A 25,951-nucleotide genomic window follows, 5' to 3' on the forward strand; every position below is an offset into this window, starting at 1 on the left:
CATCCTGCTTGTTCTCTGAAAATTGTTTCCATTCTGGTGCTTCCACATGACATTTAATGTCCTATTTCCTCAAGGTTGAACTCAATGTAGAAAACAGAAGGCAATTCCAGGCTTTGAGTGCCACAAGTCAATCAGGATTTTGAGATATACTGAATATGCATGAGATGCATATGTATGCATTGCTTCCACTATATGCAAATTCATCTCATGCAAATTCAGTGTGAATATACTGAAAACCCAACTGGCTGTAAAGCACTTGAGGACTAGAGTTGCTTACTCCGATGTAGCAAAATCCATCTCCCTTATTGAATGGGAGGATCAGGATGGTTCCCTTCTCCTGGACCTCCTCTGTGGTCTTGGTTCCAAGGATACTAACTGATCCCTCAATGATAAACCAGCAGCAGAGATGCAGTTCTAGGGTCCTTACTACTTGCCAAAAAATCTGTCTAGGAAGATATTAGAGTGTGAGGAGATTCAAACACAAGGCAAAAGATTATTTTGCCTGAAGAACATCACAAAACAGAGACAAAGATGGTCAAGTTCACAGATGAAAAAAAAAAAGACTGGGAGGTGGGGGGAAGCAGCAGCAGATGCAAAGCAAGTAATTCACATGCCTAATACAGCCTTCCAGGCTACTTCATAACTGTAGAAGGATCATGCCATTTTGGCACTGTCAGATGGCATTTACTTGTGTGATTAATTCTGTTTGGCATCAAGAGAATATTCCAGCTCTCCAGTGAAACTGCAACCAATGTAATCAGCAGGAACCCCTCTACACAAGAAAGAATAAATTTCTTCGTGGCTTCCCCGCCTGTTACTTGCAACAAAATACATGGCTTAGCAAAAAAATAAAAATAAAAAACCACTGCCATCTCACTTTTCTACCTAAGGCAGCTCTTCTCTCTCAGCAGAGGCCTATTCCAGCCCATTGAGCCCGGGCCCTGCAAACACGTACAGCAAAGCCTTTCTTGTCAGATATATAATCTAGGATTTGTTGAAGCAGTATGAAAAAAAAATGAAGGATCAAAATTTTCACTAAGGACATATCACACAACATATTCTAAGAAAAGCATAAAATGTTATATATTATTTTATCTTATCTGTTATTAGGAATTGTAATGTGTTATATTTTAGTTTTAGAATTTTAGCCCGACAGCTAATTTATTTATTTTTCCGTGCTTTATCTTTTTAATTATTTTAGCTGTCTCTTGATTTTATTGTATTATTGTATTTCCTTGTTAATTGCAAACCGTTGTGAAGGCCTTGCCGATGTGATGGTGTAGAAAAACAATAAAACCGTAAATGCCATTTGAGTCACCACCTTTCTCTTGGTTGACCTCACCCTCCTAAAGTAACATTTCAGTACACTTTCTTTATGGCTCACACCACTGCCTTGTCTAAGTTTTACTACATTGGATCTATCTCCTGTTTTCTGCTTATCAGTACCTCACAGTCCCATCAACTACTGTTCTCTTATATATTAGATCCCCAATGCATGATTACATATTTTTGCATTAGAATTTTAATTGTAGTCTCGTGACCACACTTCAAAATGTTACAACTAAATCTAAGAAAATATTTGCGATGGTGGTCTAAGTTTTCTTGTGTCCTGCCACCATCCTATGTCACCAGGGTAACATTTTCAGGAAAACATTTTCAGAGCCATGTAAAATAAAATTCTTCTCAGCTTTATTTATAGTTATCATTAATTTCACTTTATTTGTTATCCCCTCTAGCCTCTCTCATCCTCTTCCCTCCTTCCTCTGCAACCTTGGCTCCTCCAAGTTGGACCTTAGTCAACAGCAGCTATTTCTTTCAACTGACCTCAGTGTTACTTCTACATCCAGAAGCCAGCTTCTGCTACAGCAGTGCTTCTATACCCAGTTGCAACAGCTTATCTCCATGGCAGGCCATGGTGCTGCTCTCTACACCACTAGCACCTCTTCAGCTCTATTAATGGTAGGCATTGAATTTTCCATCATTTCCCAGCACTTGACACAGCATAAAAAAACATCACGGGGGCTCATGCAGTCGGCATGCTTCAGACCCTAAGATTCAAAATTAATAGCACGAGAGCTCTCTATGGAATACTATATTCAGAGAATTTAAGTCAATTTTGCAGTATTTCAAAAGAAAATTTTTCAAACATACTCAAGTCCAATATGTAGCATAAACATCTTGCAAGCCAAGAAAAATAAAGGGAGAACATGAAAAACCAAAAAAAAATTTAACACCGCACCTTCAAAAGGATATAAACCAGTTGGAGTCAAGTCAGTCCAAAGGGTGGCTATTAAAATGATCAATGCTCTTTGTTCTAAGGCATATGGGGATATCCAAAGATCTAAACATGTATACCCTAGAGGAAAGGCAAGATAGGGGAGAGATGATAGAGACATTTAAACATTTCAAAGATTTCCAGGCAAAGTAGGCAAATGTCTTTCAAAAGAAAGGAGGATCTAGAACAAAGGGTCATAGGCTGAGGGTGAAAGGGGATAGAGTCAGGAGTAATCTTAGGAAATATGTTTTTAACAGACAGGATAGTAGATACATGGAACGGCCTCCCAGTGGAGACAAAAACAATATATGAATTCAAGAAAGCATGGAATAAATACAGGGGATCTCTGAGGCAGTGAAAAATTGGACAGATGGGGAGACAAGACAGGCCATATGGACTATTTCTGATGTTATGTTTCTATGTTAAATTTCCCAAGAAGCTATGAAATTGCTCCTGTCAAAACAGACTTTTCTGTTTCATACTATAATGGTTTAATGTTATTTCTCCTAGCAATGATATATCATACAAGGATATTTATGTTAACAGAAATATCATGTGTTATCAGAACTGAGAAAGCATCACATGAAATGGAGAAATATTACGACTGCTGGGATTACATAACTATGATAAAGAGCACTGCGCTTCTGTTAGACGTCTCCCCTTTCTCAAGTCAATGCTCTGCTTCAGGGGGAAACCAGCATACCAAAAATGTGAGATATTTAAGGAAAAACACTAGTTACTAAATACCCAAAATACTGACACAGGCTTCAAAGCAAACACCACATGAAAAACAGGAAGAAAACCAAGCATTCGTCCTGGTTCAGGGAGCCCAAAGCCTGAACGAGTTTTTCCCGAAATTTCAGGAAAAATTCGTTTTTGGGTTTTATGCACACTAAACCGAAATTCGGGTCCCCCGAATTTAAAAGGCCCGAACCCCAGAAACACAAAATTTCCCGCGGCGGGCCGAAAACGAAGCCCGAATCAAAAGGTTCGGTCTTCACACATCTCTAATATATTCTATGTTGCTTTTGCCACCATTGAATCCTACAGAGCAGGGGCTTGTGTTGCTGAACATATCTAAATGAGGTAGTGTGGGGTCTGACATGTGGGTGGGCACTTTTGACTTGTGCTATTACTTCTTGATGAAAAAAGCAAACCAAATCAGCGCATGAATATAAGGTGCAAGAAAAATAATTTACATAGTCTGCATAAATCCCATCATGTTATATTTAGGCAGAGAAAAGGAAAAACAGGAAAATGATAACACCAAGCAAAAGTAATCTTACACAGTACCTCTTGGTGGTAAATCCATATCTCCTGATGTAAGTCCTATCAAGTTGGACCTCTGAGCATGAACTCTGTGCCTATATAAGGGCCTTGAAGTATTTGTTATACTTGGCGCTTCAGGATTATAGCCATCTGTGTCGTACGTTTCTAGCAGTAAAGAAATTAAAAATAAAAATATAAGCTGACTGGTTTGTGCATCTTCGAAAAACAAAACAATTAACAGAAAAATAAAAAGCATTCACTCGAACTCCTGTAGAGCTGGGAAATATATCAAAAAATTTTAATAAAACTGAGTAGAAAGGGTTATTTATTTATTTAACGGTTTACATTGGAACTGAAGGTGGAAATTACATCAAACAGGTACAAGGGATGGGACTACAGAAACAAAAGGGGAAGTAGCCGAAACTGGCAAGCAAGAGCAACATCCTATGTAAAACTAACAAGTAAAAAATGGAGCGTAACTTTATACATGGGTTCAGATCAAGTGCTGATGCAACAAAGGGTTGAAAGCAGGGGATCTAGTCTGGATAAGCCTGTTTGAAGAGCCAAGTTTTTAATTTATTTTTGAATTTGATGGAACAAGGCTCAAGTTGGAGGTTTGTGGGCAGTGAGTTCCATTCGGGTGGGACCAGCAATGGAGAGGGCTCGATCCCTCGTGGAGGTGAGGTGTGCCTCCTTGAGAGACGGCACGTGAAGTGTTCCTTAGAGAGTGTGAGGCAGAACGGCTCATCAAGCCAGTTGGAGTTGTGTCTGTAGATGGATTTGTGAATAATAGTAAGGGTTTTATAGAGGATGCGTAAAGGGATCGGGAGCCAATGAAGGTCTTTAAGAATGGGGGTGTTGTGGTCATATTTACGAGCATTTGTGATGGTTCTCGCTATCGCATTCTGGAGCATTTGAAGCGGTTTTATGGTGGAATAGGGGACACCTAGGAGAAGGCAGTTGCAGTAATCCATTTTCGGTGAGAGGGTGGCCTGAATGACGGTACGGAAATCATGGGTATGGAGTAGGGGTTTTAGTTTTTTCATAACATTGAGCTTAAAGAAACCTTCCTTGATGATTGTGTTGATGTATTTTTTTAGGTTCAATTGCTGGTCAATCAGGACACCGAGGTCTCGTACAAAGTGCTGAGCGGAGATGGAACTATATGCCGGGTCATTTGCAAGGGAAGGTTTGGGGAGTTGGTGTTGGGATATGAAGAGCAGTTCTGTTTTGGTGGTGTTTAAGGCGAGGTGGAGATTTGTGAAGGGTGTTGATGGATACAAGGCAATTCTCCCAGAGTTTTAGAGATTCGGAGATAGTCATGAATTGGTATAATGATCTGGACGTCACAGGCATATAGGTAGAATTTGAGGCCAAGGTCAGATAGGAGCTGGCAGAGAGGTGTGAGGTAAATACTGAATAGGGTGGATGAGAGTGAGGAACCTTGAGTAACTCCTTGGGAGAGGGCGTAATGAGTGGATTCAGCATTGCCATTAAATACACACAAATGTTAGTGGTATACTACCAAATGAAAATGTAAACATACATTTGGAGAAAATACTCAACCTCTAGGTAAGTACTTTTGCTGGATGTCGGATCACTATGGTAACAATTTACCAGCCTACTAGTAGTGAATCGCAAAATGAACACAATTATCTCTAAGGAATGATTTTATATCTTCCTCACTATTTATAAACTAACAATAAAATTCTCAACTTCAATCTTATGATAACTTCTGACAGCAGGGCTAAAGTAGTAATTTTTAATAGACATGAAATGTTTTGATGGCAAGGAGAACTGGATCACACTCTAAAATTAGGATGCAGCCATGATCCTGGGAATCACAGAATCTGACAATAACTAGTTTCCTCATCACATGCTTGTGTTTCTCCTCCTTACCCCATACCTAAATGTCCCCCTTGTCTTCACTATCTCCCTCCTTCCCTTCTAGTCATCTCCCCTTCATTATTTATCTGCCTCTAACATAAATGCATAGTCTCCTGTTGTAATCCTTCTTTCTCCACTGCTGCCTCTCCCTCTGCTCTATCCCACCGCTCTCTTCATCCCATCTCTCCACCGCTATCAAACACTTCCTCCAATCACTGACCTTCCTTATCCAGTCCCCTCTCCTTCACAGCTAGCCTCTTCTGACTTCCTTGATAACTGTTCCAGTTTCATTTCTCTAATCAATTCCCTTGCTCCCTTCTCCCCATTTATTTCCATGGGCCCCTTCTTCCTTTTTCGATCTAATCTTCTCCTTCCCTCCTTTTTCCTCATTTTCATTCCTTCTGCCATTAAATGCTCTTTATAAATATGCCTGCCTGTTGCTAAAATCACATAAATAGGACTCATCAACATATAAGCATATACTGGAGAAAATCTGCGGTCCAATAAATTTGCAAACACCTGTGGCTCTACCTTGAAAATGGTGATGTCAGGCCATGCTAAATTATATTCTAGAATAAAAGTATTCAAATTATTCCCATTTAATGAACAAAACTGTTAGCATACATTACATCAGAACTAGAAAATAAGCAGATACTATAAATTGATAGTTATTTCTGATCACAAACTAGAGTTCTGTACCTGGGGTAAAGAGAGGGGGTGGTCCAGGAGGAGGGTGATGAATGCCTGAAGTTACCACAGTGGGAACAGAGCTAGTTGCAGAATTTGGGGGAGCATCCATTCCAGAGGGCTGTAAAGGTGGAAGTGGAGGTGGTGGTCCTATGAAAAGCAAAAGATGAAAACATGGCAATTCAATTTTAAAAAGTTAGAGTAATATTTATTTATCAAAATACTGTCAAAATTGGTGAAACAGGAATTTCATTTATTCATGCTTTCTGGTGTTCTCAGGCTTTCAAATAAAAAATTCAGTATTTACAGACCATGTACCAGATTCACAATAGCTAACACTGGCACCTCTAACTACAGCATAACAGAAGATATCTGAACTAATGCAACAAAAATGAAACGGCAGCAATTCAAGAATGAACTTAGCAAGTATGGCAAATCTGGGTACTCTTTTTTGCATAATGAACTGCTCTTCCACAGCTGTAACAAAATAGCAGCAATTGTCATACATATTTTTGAACAACCCTGACAATAGTGCTTTAAGTGTGAACATTCTACAAAGATAGTGGTTTCATTTTAAAGCAAAAACAAGCAACTAATTCCCATCTTTACCATTTCTACTGATTTAAAACAATTTATTTTTCAGGATTTAACAACATTACAGTTGGGCTTTTAGTGGTTTTGGGTCCGAAAAATAGGCATTTCGATGCATATCTTTACAACCATTTGTTTTTAAATGTCAAAATAACTGGCAGGGCTAAAAATTTGTAGGGGTAATGGCCAGGAATGCAGTTCTGGCACTTCTGTTCAAGCTTAAGAGGCAGAGCAGTAGGGGTGTTCTCTTGCCCATCCCCTCCAGCCAGCCTGCAAGGAAGAGAAGAAGTGGGGGCGGAGGGGGGCTGGTTAGAGCACACAGAGAAAAGTGCTGCCACTCTGCTTCCTAATCCAGCCCTTCCCCTCATTTCCCCCTCCACCTCTCCTCCTGTACTGCAGGGAACAGAGGCAAAGGGATGATATTGAAGCACTCTCTGCAGAACAAAGAACTGTCAATTCAACCCTCTCCTTGATGAATGGCACTGCTGCTCACAACTTTCAAACTTGTGCTAATGCATGTCCATTACTGAGGGCTTAATTTCTGGCAAAACAACCCAGAACAGCGTTCTGCCATCTTTTTTCTGGGACTCGAGAAAGCAGAACAGAGCCAGCAGTGTAAAACAATTCTGATTCTCCTGCAGAAATGGACAGAGCCAGCAATTGCATGGATCATTTATGGCCCTCCAGCCCTTGGAGGAAGTAGGGCATAACAGAGCTGCTTACCACATGGTTTTGATTTTTGTGCAATTTCTCAGCACAATTTAGGAAGCTGTGAGGAAGAACAGCCAAATTCAAAAAGACACGAGGTGAATGCCTGTTAGCCCTATTCCTTCTGCCACTGTTGGGGTGCTTACTTCCTGCTCATCACACTGTCATCCCAAGCTCTGCCGCCTCTGTTGCTGGTACTAGGTGCTGACGTCAGATTGAAATCTGATCCGTCTCCAACTGCTAGCACGAGTACACTATACCCATTGGTCCTGAGTCCATCTGCTACACGCTAGGAAATGCATGTTGATTGCCCTATTAGGTATTCCCGCGTGATACAGTAAGTAAAATGTGCAGCCAAGCCGCACATTTTACTTTAAGAAATTAGCGCCTACCCAAAGGTAGGAGTTAATTTCTGCCAGCGCCGGGGAAGTGCACAGAAAAGCAGTTTTTACTGCTTTTCTGTGCACCCTCCAACTTAATATCATGGCAATAAAGTTGGAGGCCCCCAAAGTTAAAAAAAAGTTTAAAATTTAAAAAAAAAAAATTTGAAATGGGCCCGCGGCTCGAAAACCGGATGCTTAATTTTGCCGGCGTCCGGTTTCCGAACCCGTGGCTGTCAGCAGGTTCGAGAACAGACGCCGGCAAAATTGAGTGTCGGCTGTGAAACCCGCTGATAGCCGTCGCTCCTGTCCAAAAAAAGGTGCTAGGGACGCGCTAGTGTCCCTAGCACCTCTTTTTGCTGCGGGCCCTAATTTAAATAAATTAATTTAGTGAATCGCGCAACTTTTACTATATCGGCCCGATAGTAAATAAGCTCAGAACCCACAAGTCTTGTTATAAAGCATGGTTGTACGAGCAGCGTTTAACAACTCAGAATAACATTCTAGCGACTCCCTCTGGAAAATAATTCAGATTAGATAAAGAAGTATTTATTTTTATAATTTTAACTTTTTTAAACGTCATCAGTAGTTAGGATGCTTTTATTAATTTAATGTATTTTATTATTTTGTAATTTTATAGATAGAGTATTATCAGGATTCTTAATCATTTTATAGGGTTTATTCATATATTTATTTTTTAGGGATAAGTATTAAAGGCTTATCCCCAAATTTTGATGTAAACAGACGTGAAGTACATACAATGTTCGGAATATAAAAATGCCTAAACAAAATAAAGCAGAATTGATGGCTATAAATAAATTTACTTTGGAACCTAGACTTCTGTTTTCTTAAAGCAAAGCACAACCAAGATCTTTACCCGCAGCTTTGCCCCAATTTCCAAAGTGAAAGAAGATGCCTACTACCTGCACCTATTTACACCTGCTTATTTTTCCTATGAAAAAAAAGTATGCATGCAAGTATAAGCTCCTCTCCAACCCCATCCCTGAGAATGCCTCTTCTTAGTGCAGGTACAGTTATATCTGTAATGGCACTACATGCAAGAGTTTGCCACTCACACAGAGAGGGCAATTTTCCAAAAGCCCATTTCCACAACTTTATGCAGAAATGGCTTTGAAAACTACCCTCAGTGTTGTTAGTCTCCAGCCCCATATAACACACTGACTTTCAGAGCTGCAGTACTTCACAAAACAAACTACACAGTTTTTAAACATGGTGGGCATAGCACTAAATATCAAATATCAAGTTTCACAGCTTCCTGTCAGTGCTTTCACACACACTCTCCATAGACTTCTCATCAACCTCTTAAAACTCCATATAACAGAACCAATGACTAATTACAGACAGCTGAATAGCTCAGTGCTTACAACATAATATATCAACACATCAGAATGCTATTAAGGCCATCCTGTACCAAAAACCAATGTATATCCTCTCTGGACTTGGATACCACACATGAAGTCAGTATGGCAACTGTCTGCTCCAAGATGCTGTCCTCCATAAGGACACCAGAAAGCTATTCGGCACTTGGTGTGTGCAGCCAAACAAAATTTCAGATTGTTTTGATTCATTATTCTTGTTCCACTTTTCTTTTTTTGTTGTTGTTTTTAGTGTGCACTAATTACACTAAAAACAAAACTGAAAAAAATTAAAAAATTGCTGCACATCCCGACTGGACATGCTTAGAGTCATGTGAATGCTGCAGGAAGTCCATGATATCCAGCTGCATATCTTAGGTTAGGGCTTCCCAAACTAGGGGTCACAAAAACCTTCAATTAGGGTCACAAGGTCATCAAATGTCAGTACTCTTTAGGCACCACCAGCAGCTGCATTAGTAGAAGGCAGCAGAGAGGGGTCTGTGAGCCAGCAGTGCTTGCAGGCCTTGCAGGGGGTCCTGCCCTTGCAAGAGTTTCAGTGGGAACAGGAAGCTCGGCATGAGGAGGATTTGGGGCCACTGCAGGGCTCTGTGAGCTTGCACTGGCTTGCAGGCCTTGTGCTGACTTTCATTATTAATGTTGTTGCCACTTGCAGATCACTGTTGGGCTTGGGAACAGCCACGAGAGGAAGGGAGGGCTGAGTGTATATAGGCCGGTAAAGATTGCCATGGCTCTTCTCTCTGCTCACCACCACTGAACCTACCAAAGAGGAAAATGTCTGTCATCAGCCTGCCCTCTCTTCTCACCAGTTGTCATCCACCTTTGATTTGCAGCCCAGAGGAAAGTGTTGTCACTAGCCTTTACTCAGAAGGATGTTTAGAGAAGGGGCTGTTTGAAGAGAGAAATCAAATGGAGGAGGGGGCTTTGATCAGCTGGTGGGGGATTGGTGGGTGGGGGGTGAGATACAAGTAATTAAAGGTAATTGACTGGAGTATGTAAGAGGATCTTGGAAGTGAGAGGGGATCAGCTGGGAAGAAGTGAGAGAAGGGTTGAAGAGGTGAGGATGGGAGATGATAGTGGAAAGTGGATGAGAGGGAGGAGATAATAGAGGATTAGATGGAGGTTATAAGATGAGAATGAGAGAGGATCAGCTAGGGGGATGAGAAAAAAGCTGAAGTGGGGTGAGAAGAAGAGATGGGCTGAAGAGATGGGAAGAGTTGGATGGTGTAAAAGGAGGTGATCCTCTGGAGGGAATGGAAGTTGAGAGAAAGGATGAACTAGAAAGGATAAGGCTGAGAGAGAGGAAGAATCAGCTGGAGTGTGATAAGAGAGAGTGAAGTGATTGTTGGAGGGGATATGCATCTTTACTATTTAGTTTTGGTCACCCTCTAGAGTCATGTGAATTTTCAAGAGCTAAAATGGGATCACATTGGCTAAACATTTGGGAAGCCTTGCCTTAAGCTAACAGTAGTATCTAATTTCCAGATTATAATAGTCCGTTAAACTCCTTATAATTATTAACAAGAAGTAAAATAAGAGGATTTTGGTTTGTTGGGATAAAAACACAATACATAACCAAGCTGTGGAATCTGTTGCCAGAGGCCATGATCAAGGCAACTAGCAAAGTCGGGTTTAAGAGAGGTTTGGACATTGTCCTTGAGGAAAAGTCCATAAAATGTTATTAGGTAGACTACAGAAAGCTATTGCTATTTCTGGGAGTGAGTAACAAGAAATAGATCTACTTTTTGGGATATATCAGTCACTTGTGATCCAGACAATCCACTATTGGAGACAGGATGCTGGACTTGATCTAACTCTACATGGCACATATTCGTATGTACTCTTGTGAAATTTACATTAAAAGTAGAAATACAGAAGTCACTTACTTACCTGTCACAGGAGGAAGACTGGGTGGCAAAGGTCCTGGAGGTGGCACAGGTGGTCTAAGATTCACAGGTGGAGGCGTTAAAATGGGTGGAGGAGGAGGGAGCCCAGGAGGAGGTGGTCCTTCAACAACAGGGGGTTGTGCAGGGAAAGGAAGAATACCAGGAAGATTCACATCTTCTACAACTACAGGGTCACTGCCATGATCAAATGGACACATATCACCTCTCATACAGAATCCTTGCTCTGAAAAACAAAACAGTTAATTACTAGATATTTACTAAAATCAAAACAGATAGAACTTAAAGTGTCTAGTTTTCCAAGTTTAGAGCTAAATATACATTAAAATGAAAAAAGTTTCATTTGGGAAAGTGGATAAAGACAAGTGCAACCCAAGGAACTGACAGAGTGTATCTCTGTCCAGATAAATCACTTTATTTATTTAGATTTTTATATTCCACTTTTCACACGTTTTTCAGCACTTCAAAGTTGATTACATTCAGGTACTGTAGATATTTCCCTATCCCCAGAGGGCTTCCAATCTAAGGACTTTCTACCTGGGTAACATCAAGCTAGGTGTAGAGAACACTGCACAAATCTCATCTTTGGGTGAGTTTCCTCACTCCGAAGGTCATCAAATCTTCACAAGGGAGCACTGTTCTGTTCGTACGTCTCACTTTGAATGTCAAAGTGGCCCCTAACCCCTACATTAATACCTAAACCTCACCTCAAGTGACTAGGTGGGCCTCCTATAGACATATAAATACCTATCTAGTATGAGGGCATTATGGCTAGTCTCTCTCTCTCTCTCAGTGGTTGCAGGAGGGCCCCGATAGCTAGGCTGACTCTCCAGGAGCTTAAAAATGGTACACCCAGTGGTTGTATGCAGGAAATACAACAATTCTGGCACTTATCTCAAAGTGCGAAAAAGTTATCGCAATTTTCGCTACCTTAGCATTTCGCATAGGTATTAGCGCACTTTGCGATAAATGCCTATTACCATAAAACACGCCCCTTTTCCTATCGCATGTGATATTTAGTGCACTTTGATAAATCCAGGCCTAAGTTTGTTGCTGAGGCAATTACTTGCATAACAATGTAGGGGTAAGGACAAGTAAAGCCTCAATAGATGGCCTCAAGCATGGCATTATCTTTATCTCCCGCACCTCTTCTCCTGCTACATAAAACACAAAGAAAAAGAACACCTGATATTTAGAAAATCCTTATGGTTGCTCTTTGCATGTAAATGTTATGTAACAAAAAAAAAGACTGAAAAATATGTAATATAATGTCAATACAACAAAGAGCAATATTAAATACATCAACTTTTTCTGGAAAGGTTCCCCGACTCTGAAATTATATTCCAATAGAATTGGGACCACAGAGCAAAACTTGGCTTTTTATTCAATTTGCATGAAGCCTTCCCTATGCCTTTTATTTATATTTAAACTTTAAAGATATTGCTTAGTCAATCAGTAAAGCTATTAGGAAGGACATTAAGGCAGGACCTAGTTTGTGCTTTATGAAGTGGGTCTGTAAAGGTATCATTAACCATCTTACGATGCTAAACACTATTTCAGGAATATATAAATGCTAAATCTGTTTACCTAAAAGGCTTTAAGGGAAATTCCTACTGATCTTAGAAATGTATAAAATTGTGGACATGATCAACTAGTCCTTTGCATATGTACCTACTGGGCTATAATTTTTCATATTTTGGTTAGTTTAGTTGTGTTTTTATTTTTTGTTTTTATTTAATTTATGCATGCTGTGTTTTACTCAACTTTATTTATATCATCAGTATTGTAGACATTTATATTATCTACATTGATGAGGTAATTTTACCGGGAAAAGCAGGCTACAAGCTTTTAAACTAAACATTTCAGAAACTTACATACTAGTCTGTCCACTCATACAGCTAGTTGGAGGACTACAATGCCAGAAGCATAGTGTACATACAATAAATAAGAACAAGTCAAGCTGACACCCTATTGCTAAATTTACAGAAAAAAGCCTGTACATGATCATGACACATTATATAGTTGCTCTGCAATCTATGGATCATTCTTTAAACATAGCTGACAAACGTATTTTAAAAATCCTCAAAAGTTTTCACTGGTAGTTGTCAGTGGTAATATGTTGACACAATGGAATGAAACTACCTATTAAAAAAAATGTAATCCAAAGAGGCTATATATGTTATGTGAAGGGAGGCCTTGAGAGGCCTTCGCTATCTGTTATGTGCATGCAGGCTTTGGCTAGATGTAGCAAGAGATGCCATGAGCAGCTGCTGCATGAGAATAGGAGATGTGTGCCCTTGGACCTCGGTGAACCCAGAGAGGAGCTCCAGGGAAACACCGAGGCTGGTGAGACAGATCGTGTCTGGGTCGAAACCAAGCCCAGGCCCCTGCCGACCTGCATACCTCAGTGAGACCAACCACCCTTGGTTGATCTCTGAGTGGTCCTCCAATTACTCCAAGCCCTTTCGGACCTGCCACTGGGAACGGCAATGGCAGCAGGCCAGACAGGAGAAAAGGGTGGACGAAGGCTCTGGAACATGAAGACTCAGACGAGAAGCTTGAGCACGAAGACTCAGGATGAAGGTTCAGGAACAAAGTCAAGTACTGGATTGAGGCTACAATGCAGCGAGCCCTACACAGCCCACCTACACGGGCTGGTCACGGACCACAATTGAGAGCGAAACGGACTCCAGACGAATACGTGAAAGTAGAAGCTGGAACATGGCGAAGATTCCATAGAAGCCTGTATCAAGGCGCGCCCTACACAGCTGCCCATGGCTGGTCACGGACCACACTGGAATGGCACAGGTTCAGTCAGAGTCTTAGGCATGGACAGAGCAGCCACCAGAACATCCGAGGGCCGAGATGATTTCCAGGGTAAGGGACCAAGACGAGACTTGGCTTCGAGCATAGGGTAGGGGACCAAGACGAGACTTTGCTTTAGACAAGAAACATGGGACCAAGATGAGACTTGGCTTCAAGTGAAGATGACCCTCCAGAGACTAGTGCTGCGAACAAGAAGGCAGGCCCAATACACGAGTTGACACGCCAGAGAAGGTAGCAATGAGGAACCAAGGGTCCAGGAAGCAGAAGCAGAGACGAGGCATCAGGAAGGAACATCAGGAGGACCATGAAACATCAGGAAGACAAGGGATAATCAAGAAGAGACCAGGAACATGAAGAACAATGAGGAATCCCACGAAGAACAGGAAATACCAGCAGGAGTGAAGACGAGAAGTCCTTGAGACGAACTAACTGCTTGCCAAGGCAACTAAGGACTGGAAGCTGGGCCCTATATAGGGCTGAAGATCAGGAGACGCCCTAGGAGGAGTCCAAGTGGGGCCCATGGCATTTCCAGCCATGGCCCTTTAAATCAGTGAAGGAGGCACGGCCCGCGCCTTAGGAGACAGGAAGCAGGAAGTTATACAGAACCATGGCCAGCGGCCATGCTGCCGGAGCAGTGCAGGGAGAAGCCGGGCCTCTGCACAGGCTCCGATGTCAGCAGCCTGCAGTTCAAATAGATACTAGAAAGACTGTCTCCAGAGTCAGATCCTTCAGAGAAGCATGCTTGAGAGGTTGAATAACGAAATCACCAGAGCCTTGAGAACCAAATTAAGGTCACACTTGGGACTCACTGTTTGGGAGGGGGAGGGAGATGAAGGTGCATGAGAAGCAAGAGAGACCTCCTTGGACTCTACCTCTAACAGGAGTTCGCAGTCACTTGAACCTTCAAAGAATTTAATACTAGACCTTAGTCTAAATCCTGCTGCAAAAAGGCCAAAATGATAGAAATATCCACCTTCCACAGATACTGACCATTCCTTACAGCACAGTTCAAATAGACTCCAGACCCGAAAGTAAGCCAGCAAAGTGGAAGTCTTGCATGCCTTCAAAAGAGCTCAAATCAGAGGAGGAATAACTTTTCCTGCATAGGCGCTATCTCTCAAAACCCAGACCGTTATGAAAATGGAGACAGGCTCTCCATGAGAATCAGACCAACAGTCCCTTCAGTTACTGGGAACCAAAGGGATAGATCAATCTGTAACCTTATCAGATCCACATACAAAGGCCTTCTCAGCCAATCCAATGCTACTATAATGATTGAAACACTCATCTTCTCTATCTTTCCTAAAATCCCCCATATCTGAGGACATGGATGGAACACAAAGGAGCACTCCTTTTAGCCATGGGTGAACTACATACTGCTGGGGGAATTCTGGGCATAAAAATGTAAAGTTCTGCATACTTTATATTGATCAAAATAGCAATATACAACACAGTCTGAGTGATTAATTTAAAATGTTATACAGAAGAGTTATTACTCAAAGATGCAGACTTTTAAATATTTTTAGCAGAATTTCCCTAGAAGTGCACTATGTAAGAGTGCCCTTTCCGTCTCTCCCCCTATTCTTCTGGCTGTATCCCTTTCACTCTGCCCTGTCAGGCCCCCAACTCCTCCACCTTCCACTGTCTATCCCCACACCCCCTTCTAGGCTCAACCCCCCCCCCCCCCCCCCCCCAGTCACCCTCTGTCTCTCACACATACACCCCCTTCACACAGATTCCCTCTCTCTTACGCTTATCCCACACAAACAGGCGTCCTCCCTCTTGCACACACACACACCCCCTTTCTCACACCCCCCTCCTTGCACAGACTCCCTTTCTCACACCCCCCTCCTTGCACAGACTCCCTTTCTCACACCCCCCCTCCTTGCACAGACTCCCTTTCTCACACCTCCCTCCTTGCACAGACTCCCTTTCTCACACCTCCCTCTTGCACAGACTCCCTTTCTCACACACCCAAACAGGCTCTCTCACACACACCAGCTCCCAATCTCTCACTCATATAACACAATTTCTCCTCACATACACACTCCGTTACACAGGCTTCCTCTCTCTCACGCGCACACACCCTTACACACAAGCCCCCTCTCTCTCTCATACACAATTGCCCTTGCACAGAGGCTCCCCTTCTCACATACACACAATCTCTCATACAACAGCTTCCAATCTCTCACTCATACTGGCTCCCAATCTCTCTCACATACACATTGCCTCACATTCATGCACCCTCACAAAGGATCCCTCTACCCCACATGCCTTCACACAGGTCACCTTTCTCTCTCATACACATATCCGTGCATACAGGCTCTGTCTCCCTCACACATAAGCACCCTCACTCACACTCTTCTCTCTCTCCCATAGGCTCACATTCTTAGCTGTCCATTCTGGCCAGTCTCCATCTTCGGCCACAGGCAACATGGACTCGGACTGCAGCTCTCCCAAGCCACTCTGCTCTGTGTCTAGAAAATTCCAGGGAAAAATCTCCTGAAGACATTTTGGAAGCAAAAATAATCACTACAGATATTTCAAAAACCAGGATTAACACAGTGGAACCCACCAAAACTCCCTTGCAATCAGAGGAAAGAGAGGCAGAAATGCAGGATGCATCCAAAATAGTGGATATTCCCGCCAAAACAGCCAACTCAAAAGAAACAGAAGGCTGACATTCAATGTGCAAATCTACAACAGGACCTGCAAATGTCTCCGAGCAGCTGGCCTCAAACTGTTCCACCAAACCTTCTCAGTTCCCAGGCAAGCTGCATAAACAGAGCCAGACGAAGAGGCAGAGTGTAGGCTTCCACAGCTAAGGTCCAATATGAGACCAGGCCACAAACAGCAACTGTAGAGAATTAAATTGTCAGTGCTAAAAGGACCCTCCCAGATACCACCAATAGGCCTTCTATCCTCAAAGTTCCTTTGCTTATGTCACAGGATGTGTGCTCTTCTAGCTGTGGCATGATTAACGCAGTCTCACAGGCAAACTTGCTAGGCCTATGCAGACAGCTGGAGCATCCACTGATAAGCTTCACCTATACCAACCCCGTTCCCTGCAGGTTGAATCCTTGGGTTTGGGGGCCGGCAGGACTTAGGCAAGGATCCCAGGAACATTCGAGCAAAGTCGGAGACTGGCCAAGGTCAGGCATGGGACAGGAATCCAAAGGAAGAGGCAAGGCTGGGCCAGAGCCAAGGCAGGACGATGGCAACACACACACTGCTGACTATGCAAGAGGACCTGTTGCTGAGGCGCTGGCAGGGAGCAGGGCAGGGGTTTAAATCCCCCACCATGCCAATGTCATTGACTCCAGGAGCATTCTCGCTGCAGGACCCATGTAATATACACAGCGATGCGTGCCTAGGGCCAAAGGCACCGGAAGGGGCTCGGCATTATGGCAACATGCTTGTTCCAGAGATCTTCGTGACATCCATGGGTGTTTGCGGCCAGCCCAACATTAAAGATTCTCTCTTTTTTGAGGACACTTTTTTTTATTTTAAGGTAGGGGGGGGGAGGAAAGTAAGCTTAAAAAGATCCTTCCAAGGGCAATCAAGCCTACCCTCTCAGGTTCTACCAAAACCCCTCTGGGATCGGGAACATTCTAACAGGACTCACTATCCTGCAAAAACTGGAATCTGGCTCAAGTTTGACAAGTTTTTTAAAAAAAATAAAACTGCCTAAAGAACAAACTGGACAGAAAAACCCCACTTAAGAAGAAATCCTGAATCACCACCAGAACTTCTTACCGCCTGCTAGAGATACTGGCTTTGTCTGGTCTGCACCACATGTACATAGAGGTGATGTCATTGAAAGATTTCAGTCTTTGCCTCCATCTGCTGGTAGGGGAGATAAACCCATCTATCTGGATTGGTATAGCAATATGACAAGGAAGACAAATTCTGGAAATCTGCTTTGAATTCAAACAAAAACCCATTTGGTAATGAGAGTAGGAAGCCTTACATAAGTTTGCTCACAATGGCAATACCTGCAGCCCTGCTTCTGTTGTAGCAGTGGATAAGGTCTGAAGCATACTGTGGTAATCCATCAAAATTTAAACTCATTCTTTGACTTTATCTCTGAAGAAATTACCACCAGTATAAGCAACTTTTAATTTGAAACCTACAGAAAATGGCAGAATTTGCCTAGGAAAAACCTACAGGGGCCTCTGAAAAGAATGAATCAGTGTCCAATGATATTGGTAAACAGAAAAACTGAAAGGAGCTGCAAGGCCGCAGAAACATAGGAACTGCCACACGAGTAGTGAAGACATTGCAGCCTTTCCAGAAAGTTATTGCTATTCAGCACTAAGTACAATCATGTCACTCACTTGTATGACTGGGTGAACCCACATTAAGAGAATTTCTACTACCTCGTACAACAATCAGTAGCAAGTTTATCTACACTCAAGAAGAGCAGTAGACCAACAGCAATAAAAGTGATATGACTTCCTTCCCAAGATGATCTTCTTCTCCAGTCCAACCACTTCCCCAGCTAAAATGATTTAATAGAAATAAAACATAGGTTTGAAAGATTAAACACAAAACCTTTTTAGAAAACAGCATGTCACATTTCAGGAAGGTAAGCCCAAGGACCACTGTCGGATTGGTGTAGCCTAGTTTATGTGGACATGGACTAGGCCCAAACTTGCAGCCGCCTTCGTTTCTCAGACTACCATCAGGACGGCCACAGTCTAGGTGGTACCAAAACCAGACTAAGGTCTGGGCTAGCAGAATTCAAGCAGAGATGAAAATCAGGCTAAGATCAGGGCTGATAGAGTTCAGGCAGATACAAGATGAAAGGCTGGAGGTCAGGGTGTGTAGCAAGCGAAGCATCAAAGGGCCAGGCTGGATCAGCAACAAGAAGTCAGATCTAAGGGCAAGGAAAGGCAGAGCAAGCAGGAACCAGAACAGGTGAGGAATCAAGAGCACAGAAAGGTGGGTCAATGGCAAGAGCAAGCAAACAGGTAGGAAGAAGAGCAGGAACTGGAGAGGGGACCAGGAGCAACAACACAGTTTAAAAATACAATCCTAGAGACGCAGTCCATATGTATTCCACGCATTAAGAAAGGTGGAAAGAAGGCAAAACGATTACCACCATGGTTAAAAGGTGAGGTGAAAAAGGCTATTTTGGCCAAAAAAAATCCTTCAAAAACTGGAAGAAGGATCCATCTGAAGAAAATAGGATAAAACATAAGCATTGTCAAGTTAAGTGTAAAACATTGATAAGACAGGCAAATAGATAATTTGAAATGAAGTTGGCCACAGAGGCAAAAACACACAATAAAATCTGTTTTAAAAATATCCAAAGCAAGAAACCTGTGAGGGAATCGGTTGGACCATTAGATGATCGAGGGGCTAAAGGGGCTCTTAGGGAAGAAAAGGCCATTGCAGAAAAACTAAATGAATTCTTTGCTTCCGTGTTTACTAATGAGGATATTGGGGAGATGCCAGTTCTGGAGATGGTTTTCAGGGGTGTTGAGTCAGAGGAACTGAACCAAATCACTGTGAACCTGGAAGATGTAGTAGGCCAGTTTGACAAACTGAAGAGTAGCGAATCACCTGGACCGGATAGTATGCATCTTAGGGTAGTGAAGGAACTAAAAAATGAAATTTCTGATCTATTAGTTAAAATTTGTAACCTATCATTTATTTATTTATTTATTTTTAATTTTTATATACCGATGTTCCTGTAAATAATACATATCGCACCGGTTTACAAGGAACTGAATTAAAATTTTAAAATTATCATTAAAATCATTCATTGTACCTGAAGACTGGAGGGTGGCCAATATAACCCCAACATTTAAAAAGGGCTCCAGGAGTGACCTGAGTAACTATAGACCAGTGAGCCTGATTTCTGTGCAGGGAAAAATAGTGGAAACTATTCTCAAGGTCAAAATCTTAGAGCACATAGAAAGACATGGTTTAATGGAAAACAGTCAACATGAATTTACCTAACAAATCTGCTTCATTTCTTTGAGAGGGGTTAATAAACATGTGGATAAAGGTGAACCGGTAGATATAGTGTATTTGGATTTTCAGAAGCCTCATGAGAGGCTTCTAAGAAAACTAAAAAGTCATGGGATAGGAGGCGATGACTTTCGTGGATTACAAACTGGTTAAAAGACAGGAAACAGAGTAGGATTAAATGGTCAATTTTCTCAGTGGAAAAGGGTAAACAGTAGAGTGCCTCAGCTCAGGGGTCTGTACTTGGACCGGTGCTTTTCAATATAAATATATATATATATATATATATATAAATGATCAGGAAAGGAATACGACGAGTGAGGTTATCAAATTTGCAGATGATACAAAATTATTCTGAATAGTTAAATCACAAGCGAATTGTGATACATTACAGGAGGATCTTGCAAGACTGGAATATATAAAAAAAGAACTTCACTGGCGTAAAAATCCAACAGCTTCTAACCTCTCGACATTCAAGTCCACGATGCACCTATACAGAACATCCATCCTCCAAGCAAAAAGAGATTTCTACTCACAAAAAATACACCACTTCATCTTTGACCCCAGAGCGCTCTTCTCACTTATCTCATCCCTCACGAAACCGCCATCGACAGACATACCAGATGATAAAGCGGCAAGTAAAGCAGAAGAACTTGCAATTTACTTCAAGAATAAGATCCCAAACCTACTAATGCAGTCCAAGAACAACAACAATTTTACACCAGTCACACCACATATTACCTCCCCATCACAAAAGACATGCCTGAGAGAATTCGAAATGACTGCCTCTTTAGAGATAGAAAATATCCTAAAAAAAATCAAACCCTCCTCACATCCTCAGGATACCATTCCCATCAATCTCCTCATCTCATGCGCTAAAACCATATCCAAACCCATTGCACAAATCATCAACTGCTCCCTATCCCAAGGGCTAGTCCCAGACTCTCTCAAATGGCAATCATAAAGCCACTCCTGAAAAAAACCCAACCTCTCACCAGATATACCTTCCAACTTTCGCCCAATAGCTAATCTACCGTTCATCGCTAAAATCCTAGAACGAGTAGCAAATAAACAACTCACAGAATACCTAAATGATAACAACATTCTCTCTCCAGCCCAGTTTGGTTTCCGCCAATCTAGAAGCACAGAAACCCTCCTAATCTCCTTAACGGATTCCATATTACTGAATCTTGAAAAAAGATGTCCTTGTCTACTCATCTTACTAGACCTATCAGCAGCATTTGATACGGTCAATCATAACACATTAATAGATCGTCTGTCAGACATTGGAATTAGAGATACAGCTCTCAACTGGTTCAAATCGTTCCTTAAGAACAGACAATATAAAGTCAAGGTCAACAAGGAAGAATCTCAACCAATCACCTGCGACTTGGGAGTCCCTCAGGGATCATCACTCTCACCAACCTTATTCAATATATACCTCCTACCACTCTGCCAACTCCTGCTCAACCTCAAACTCATCCACTACTTATACGCAGACGATGTACAGATTCTAATCCCCATCACCGAATCACTCCAAAAAACTCTGGATTTCTGGAACACATGCCAACAAGCCATCAATAACTTACTCACAAGCCTAAATCTTATCCTCAATCAAAACAAAACAGAATACCTACTCATTTCTCAAGATGGAACCTACTCACTTCCCAGCACCAACTTATCCACCCAAATAACTTTTTCACCACAAGTCAGAAATCTAGGAGTTATACTTGATCACCAAATGAATTACAGAGCGCTCATCAATAACATAGTAAAGGACGGATTCTTCAAATTACAAGTCTTAAAAAGACTCAGACCACTACTCCATTTTCAAGATTTCCGATTGGTTCTACAAGCGATCATACTCACGAAAATAGATTACTGCAACTCTCTTCTAGTAGGCCTACCAGCAAACGCCTTAAAACCATTACAGATGTTGCAAAACGCTTCGGCAAGGATCCTAACCAAGACCAACAAAAGAGACCACATCTCACCCATTTTAAAAAGCCTACACTGGCTGCCCGTCAATTTCAGAATACTCTTCAAAGTGCTCTCATCAATACACAAAGCACTACACAACCTAGCCCCACTCATGCTCAAAACCCCTCTCCAACTCCACACCTCTACTAGACCAGTGAGACATGCCTACCGAAACAATCTCCAGATACCACCAATGAAATCAGCTTTAAGTAAAAGAGCATTCTCCACAGCTGGTCCGAAACTCTGGAATACGCTCCCGCCGGAACTCAAATCAGTGCAATGCCCCATTATTTTCAAAAAAAGGCTTAAAACTTGGCTCTTCCACCAAGCTTTTCCATAACATCAGACAGCGCAAGCTTCTCTGCCAAGGTCCCCCTTTAAATCATCTTCTATCAAACCATAAGAGAACTATATAAGAACATCAGCTATTGTCAACAACCTATAAGAGAACTACACAAGAACTAGACAAGTTCAATTCTAAAAACTCTTTGAACCCCTATTCAATACCCCATAGAACAACACAAAGAACTCCATAGATCATCACAAAGAATTCCCCAAAGAATTCTTCAACTTTAACTCCTTGGCAGCCCAAAAGTACAAAATGCAATTCCCAACCTCCTGACAGTCTTAAAAGCTATAATCAACCCCACACAGAAGTTATCTGCCTCTGCCTATATTAGGCTATGTATATTGTATTTCTTTGTTTAACCCCATATATTCATTTCCAAGTTATTCTTCCTGTTCTCTGTAAGACATTTGCTTGTCACTGTTATTGTTCAAAATGTAAACCGAATTGATCAATAATTCTGTTATTGGAAAGTCGGTATAGAAAAAACTTTAAATAAATAAATAAATAAAATAAATATTGGGCATCCAAATGGCAGATGAAATTTAATGTGGACAAGTGCAAGGTGTTGCATATAGGGAAAAATAACCCTTGCTGTAGTTACACGATGTTAGGATCCATATTAGGAGCTACCACCCAGGAAAAAAATCTAGACATCACAGTGGATAATACTTCAAAATCGTCGGCTCAGTGTGCTGCAGCAGTCAAAAAAGCAAACAGAATGTTAGGAATTATTAGGAAGGGAATGGTTAATAAAATGGAAAAATGTCATAATTCCTCTGTATGCTCCATGGTGAGACCGCACCTTGAATACCATATACAATTCTTGACGCCGCATTTCAAAAAAGATATAGTTGCAATGGAGAAGGTACAGAGAAGGGCAACCAAAATGATAAAGGGGATGGAACAGTTCCACTATGAGGAAAGACTGAAGAGGTTAGGGCTGTTCAGCTTGGAGAAGAGACGGCTGAGGGGGGATATGATAGAGGTCTTGAAGATCATGAGAGGTCTTGAACGAGTAGATGTAAATTGGTTATTTACACTTTCAAATAATAGAAGGACTAGGGGGTATTCCATGAAGTTAGCAAGCATCACATTTAAGACTAATCAGAGAAAATTATTTTTCACTCAGCGCACAAGCTCTGGAATTTGTTGGCAGAAGATGTGGTTAGTGCAGTTAGTGTAGCTGGGTTCAAAAAAGGTTTGGATAAGTTCTTGGAGGAGAAGTCTATTAACTGCTATAATCAAGTTTACTTATGGAATAGCCACTGCTATTAATTGCATCAGTAGCATGGGATTTTCTTAGTGTTTGGGTAATTGCCAGGTTCTTGTGGCCTGGTTTGGCCTCTGTTGGAAACAGGATGCTGGGCTTGATGGACCCTTGGTCTGACCCAGCATGGCAATTTCTTATGTTCTTAACACCTAGGCAGAGGGATCCCCGACGGACATGTTGCTGAAGTGCTGGCTAGGTGCACTGAACTTCTTTATATCTCAAGGCAGTGATGATATCATCAGCCAGCACCACAGTAAGTCCAAGATGCAAGGCCTATAAAAGTTCGGGTATTGCAGTCTGCCTCCTAATCAGAGCCACTAGATGCAGCATAACGCAAGGAGCTATGTCGGAAGAGCCTGGAGTCAGAGGGCACTGCTGGGGAGGTAAGGGGCATTGGAGAACAACTGAAGAGTACAGAACTCCAAGCATAAGATAAATCTGTATATGCTGGGTTCTCTTCATGCATATTCAATGTGGATACCCTAAAATCCTGATTGGCTGCGGTACCCATGTCAGTTCGAGAAAGCCCTTTCCTATAGAATGGGAACAGCAACAGTCTGTAGAACCCTGCTTCCAAAAGCTGCATCCATTGAAGCCTATTTATATATTCTGTGATGTTCATTTAAGTATGATATAAACCCTATGTGGCCACTTTACACCTTTCTCCTACTGAAGCATATGCTTTCTTCCTGCATAAGGAGAAGCTGCTCTAGTTGAGAGTGTTCTGATAAGATTAGAAGTTGTCTTATAAAAGCCAGTAACAGATCAACAAATTCAACTAGAAATAAACGTGGAAAGCACTTCTAATCTTTCCGTATATTGCAAATAATTGTTTAGACCTCCTGATCTTTTGCAGATCAGACCTCAAGGCCCTAGAAGAATGAAATTTCACCATTTTTTAGATAAGAGGGCTTCAAACATAGCAGAGTAAAAACAAGATTTTTACTAATGTAAAAAAAAAAAAAAAAAAAGGTAACTTTTGCAAATAAACTAAGAACCATGCTCAATACAATCTTGCCTAGAATAAAAGAATAAGAAATGAGTCATGAAGGGTATTATGCTTGCTCTCCAAGCTGAGAAAATATCAAACACACACACTAGAATGTAATAAAAAGTCAATAGCAAGGGCTCTTGTACATTTAAATTCTAAGACTACAGTGCACTATACACTTAAAAGTGATATTTGGATAGGATGCCCCATCGCAGGTCCAGAGTGAGTCCATCTGTTATTTGTCATCTCCTTCTTGTGCATTGTTTATGATGCATTGCTCTTTTTAATCATGGTATGTTTTGCTTTGTTTTTTAATTTTCTCTGTTCGTTTGCTTTTTAATCTTGCTTTTCTGGTTTTATCTCTGTCTTCAGTTTTATCTGTTATCTCTGGCACTGATCAATATGGAGATCTGGCCAATCAACCTCACACTTCCAATAAGGTTCATTACTCATGTCTTATATGCATGCCTTTAACATATTGGTTCCTCCACCCTTTACACTATCCCATTGTCTTACTATCAACTAAATCTTAGCTTGCTCAACTCTAAGTATACTTATATTAAATATATACTCTCTACCTTTAAATTCTGTATTTTATTTGCTACTGAAACATGGTTAAAAAATAATGGTGACCACCGTCTTATACAAGCTTCTTCACCTGGTCATACTTTTCTTTACAAATGTAGACTGGGGGGGGGGGGGGGGGGGCTTTGCAGTACTCTATTCCAAAAACTTATGATTCAAAGCGATTGAATTGGGGTCCTTGATCAATTCTCTTCTGTTTAAAACTCACTCCTCAACTAAATTATCTTTTCTTTAAATCACAGAACATATAGAAAGACATGGTTTAATGGAACAAAGTCAGCATGGCTTTACCCAAGGCAAGTCTTGCCTCACAAATCTGCTTCACTTTTTTGAAGGAGTTAATAAACATGTGGTTAAAGGTGAACCGGTAGATGTAGTGTACTTGGATTTTCAGAAGGCGTTTGACAAAGTTTCTCATGAGAGGCTTCTAGGAAAAGTTAAAAGTCATGGGATAGGTGGCGATGTCCTTTCGTGGATTACAAACTGGCTAAAAGACAGGAAACAGAGAGTAGGATTTTCTCAGTGGAAGGAAGTGGGCAGTGGAGTGCCTCAGGGATCTGTATTGGGACCCTTACTTTTCAATATATTTATAAATGATCTGGAAAGAAATACGAGTGAGGTAATCAAATTTGCAGATGATACAAAATTGTTCAGAGTACTTAAATCACAAGTAGATTGTGATAAATTGCAGGAAGACCTTGTGAGACTGGAAAATTGGGCATCGAAATGCATATAGGGAAAAATAACCCATGCTATAGTTACACAATGTTAGGTTCCATATTAGGTGCTACCACCCAAGAAAGAGATCTAGGCATCATAGTAGATAACACATTGAAATAGTCTGTTCAGTGTGCTGCAGCAGTCAAAAAAGCAAATAGA

At 41.4% G+C, this 25,951-nt stretch overlaps 1 protein-coding gene across 7 annotated transcripts in view; it reads right to left on the minus strand.

Annotated features, from left to right (window-relative positions):
* Positions 1-25,951, minus strand: part of RBM26 (RNA binding motif protein 26) — a 349,016-nt gene that overhangs the window by 199,597 nt on the left and 123,468 nt on the right. For 4 of the 7 annotated variants that reach the window (XR_003856971.1, XM_029603053.1, XM_029603052.1 and 1 more), the window contains exons 7-10: positions 11,082-11,321; positions 6,131-6,268; positions 3,569-3,709; positions 2,240-2,356 (exon numbers count right to left, since the gene is read on the minus strand). Coding sequence is in view for 6 of the 7 variants with exons in the window: in XM_029603053.1 (XP_029458913.1) it covers positions 2,240-2,356; positions 3,569-3,709; positions 6,131-6,268; positions 11,082-11,321 (636 nt within the window). In the remaining variant the exon portion in view is untranslated. The remainder of the gene's footprint in view (positions 1-2,239; positions 2,357-3,568; positions 3,710-6,130; positions 6,269-11,081; positions 11,322-25,951) is intronic. The other 3 variants (XM_029603056.1, XM_029603054.1, XM_029603051.1) reach the window with 1 other exon arrangement.

The sequence above is a fragment of the Rhinatrema bivittatum genome, chromosome 5, assembly GCF_901001135.1.
Source record: "Rhinatrema bivittatum chromosome 5, aRhiBiv1.1, whole genome shotgun sequence".
NCBI lineage: Eukaryota > Metazoa > Chordata > Amphibia > Gymnophiona > Rhinatrematidae > Rhinatrema > Rhinatrema bivittatum.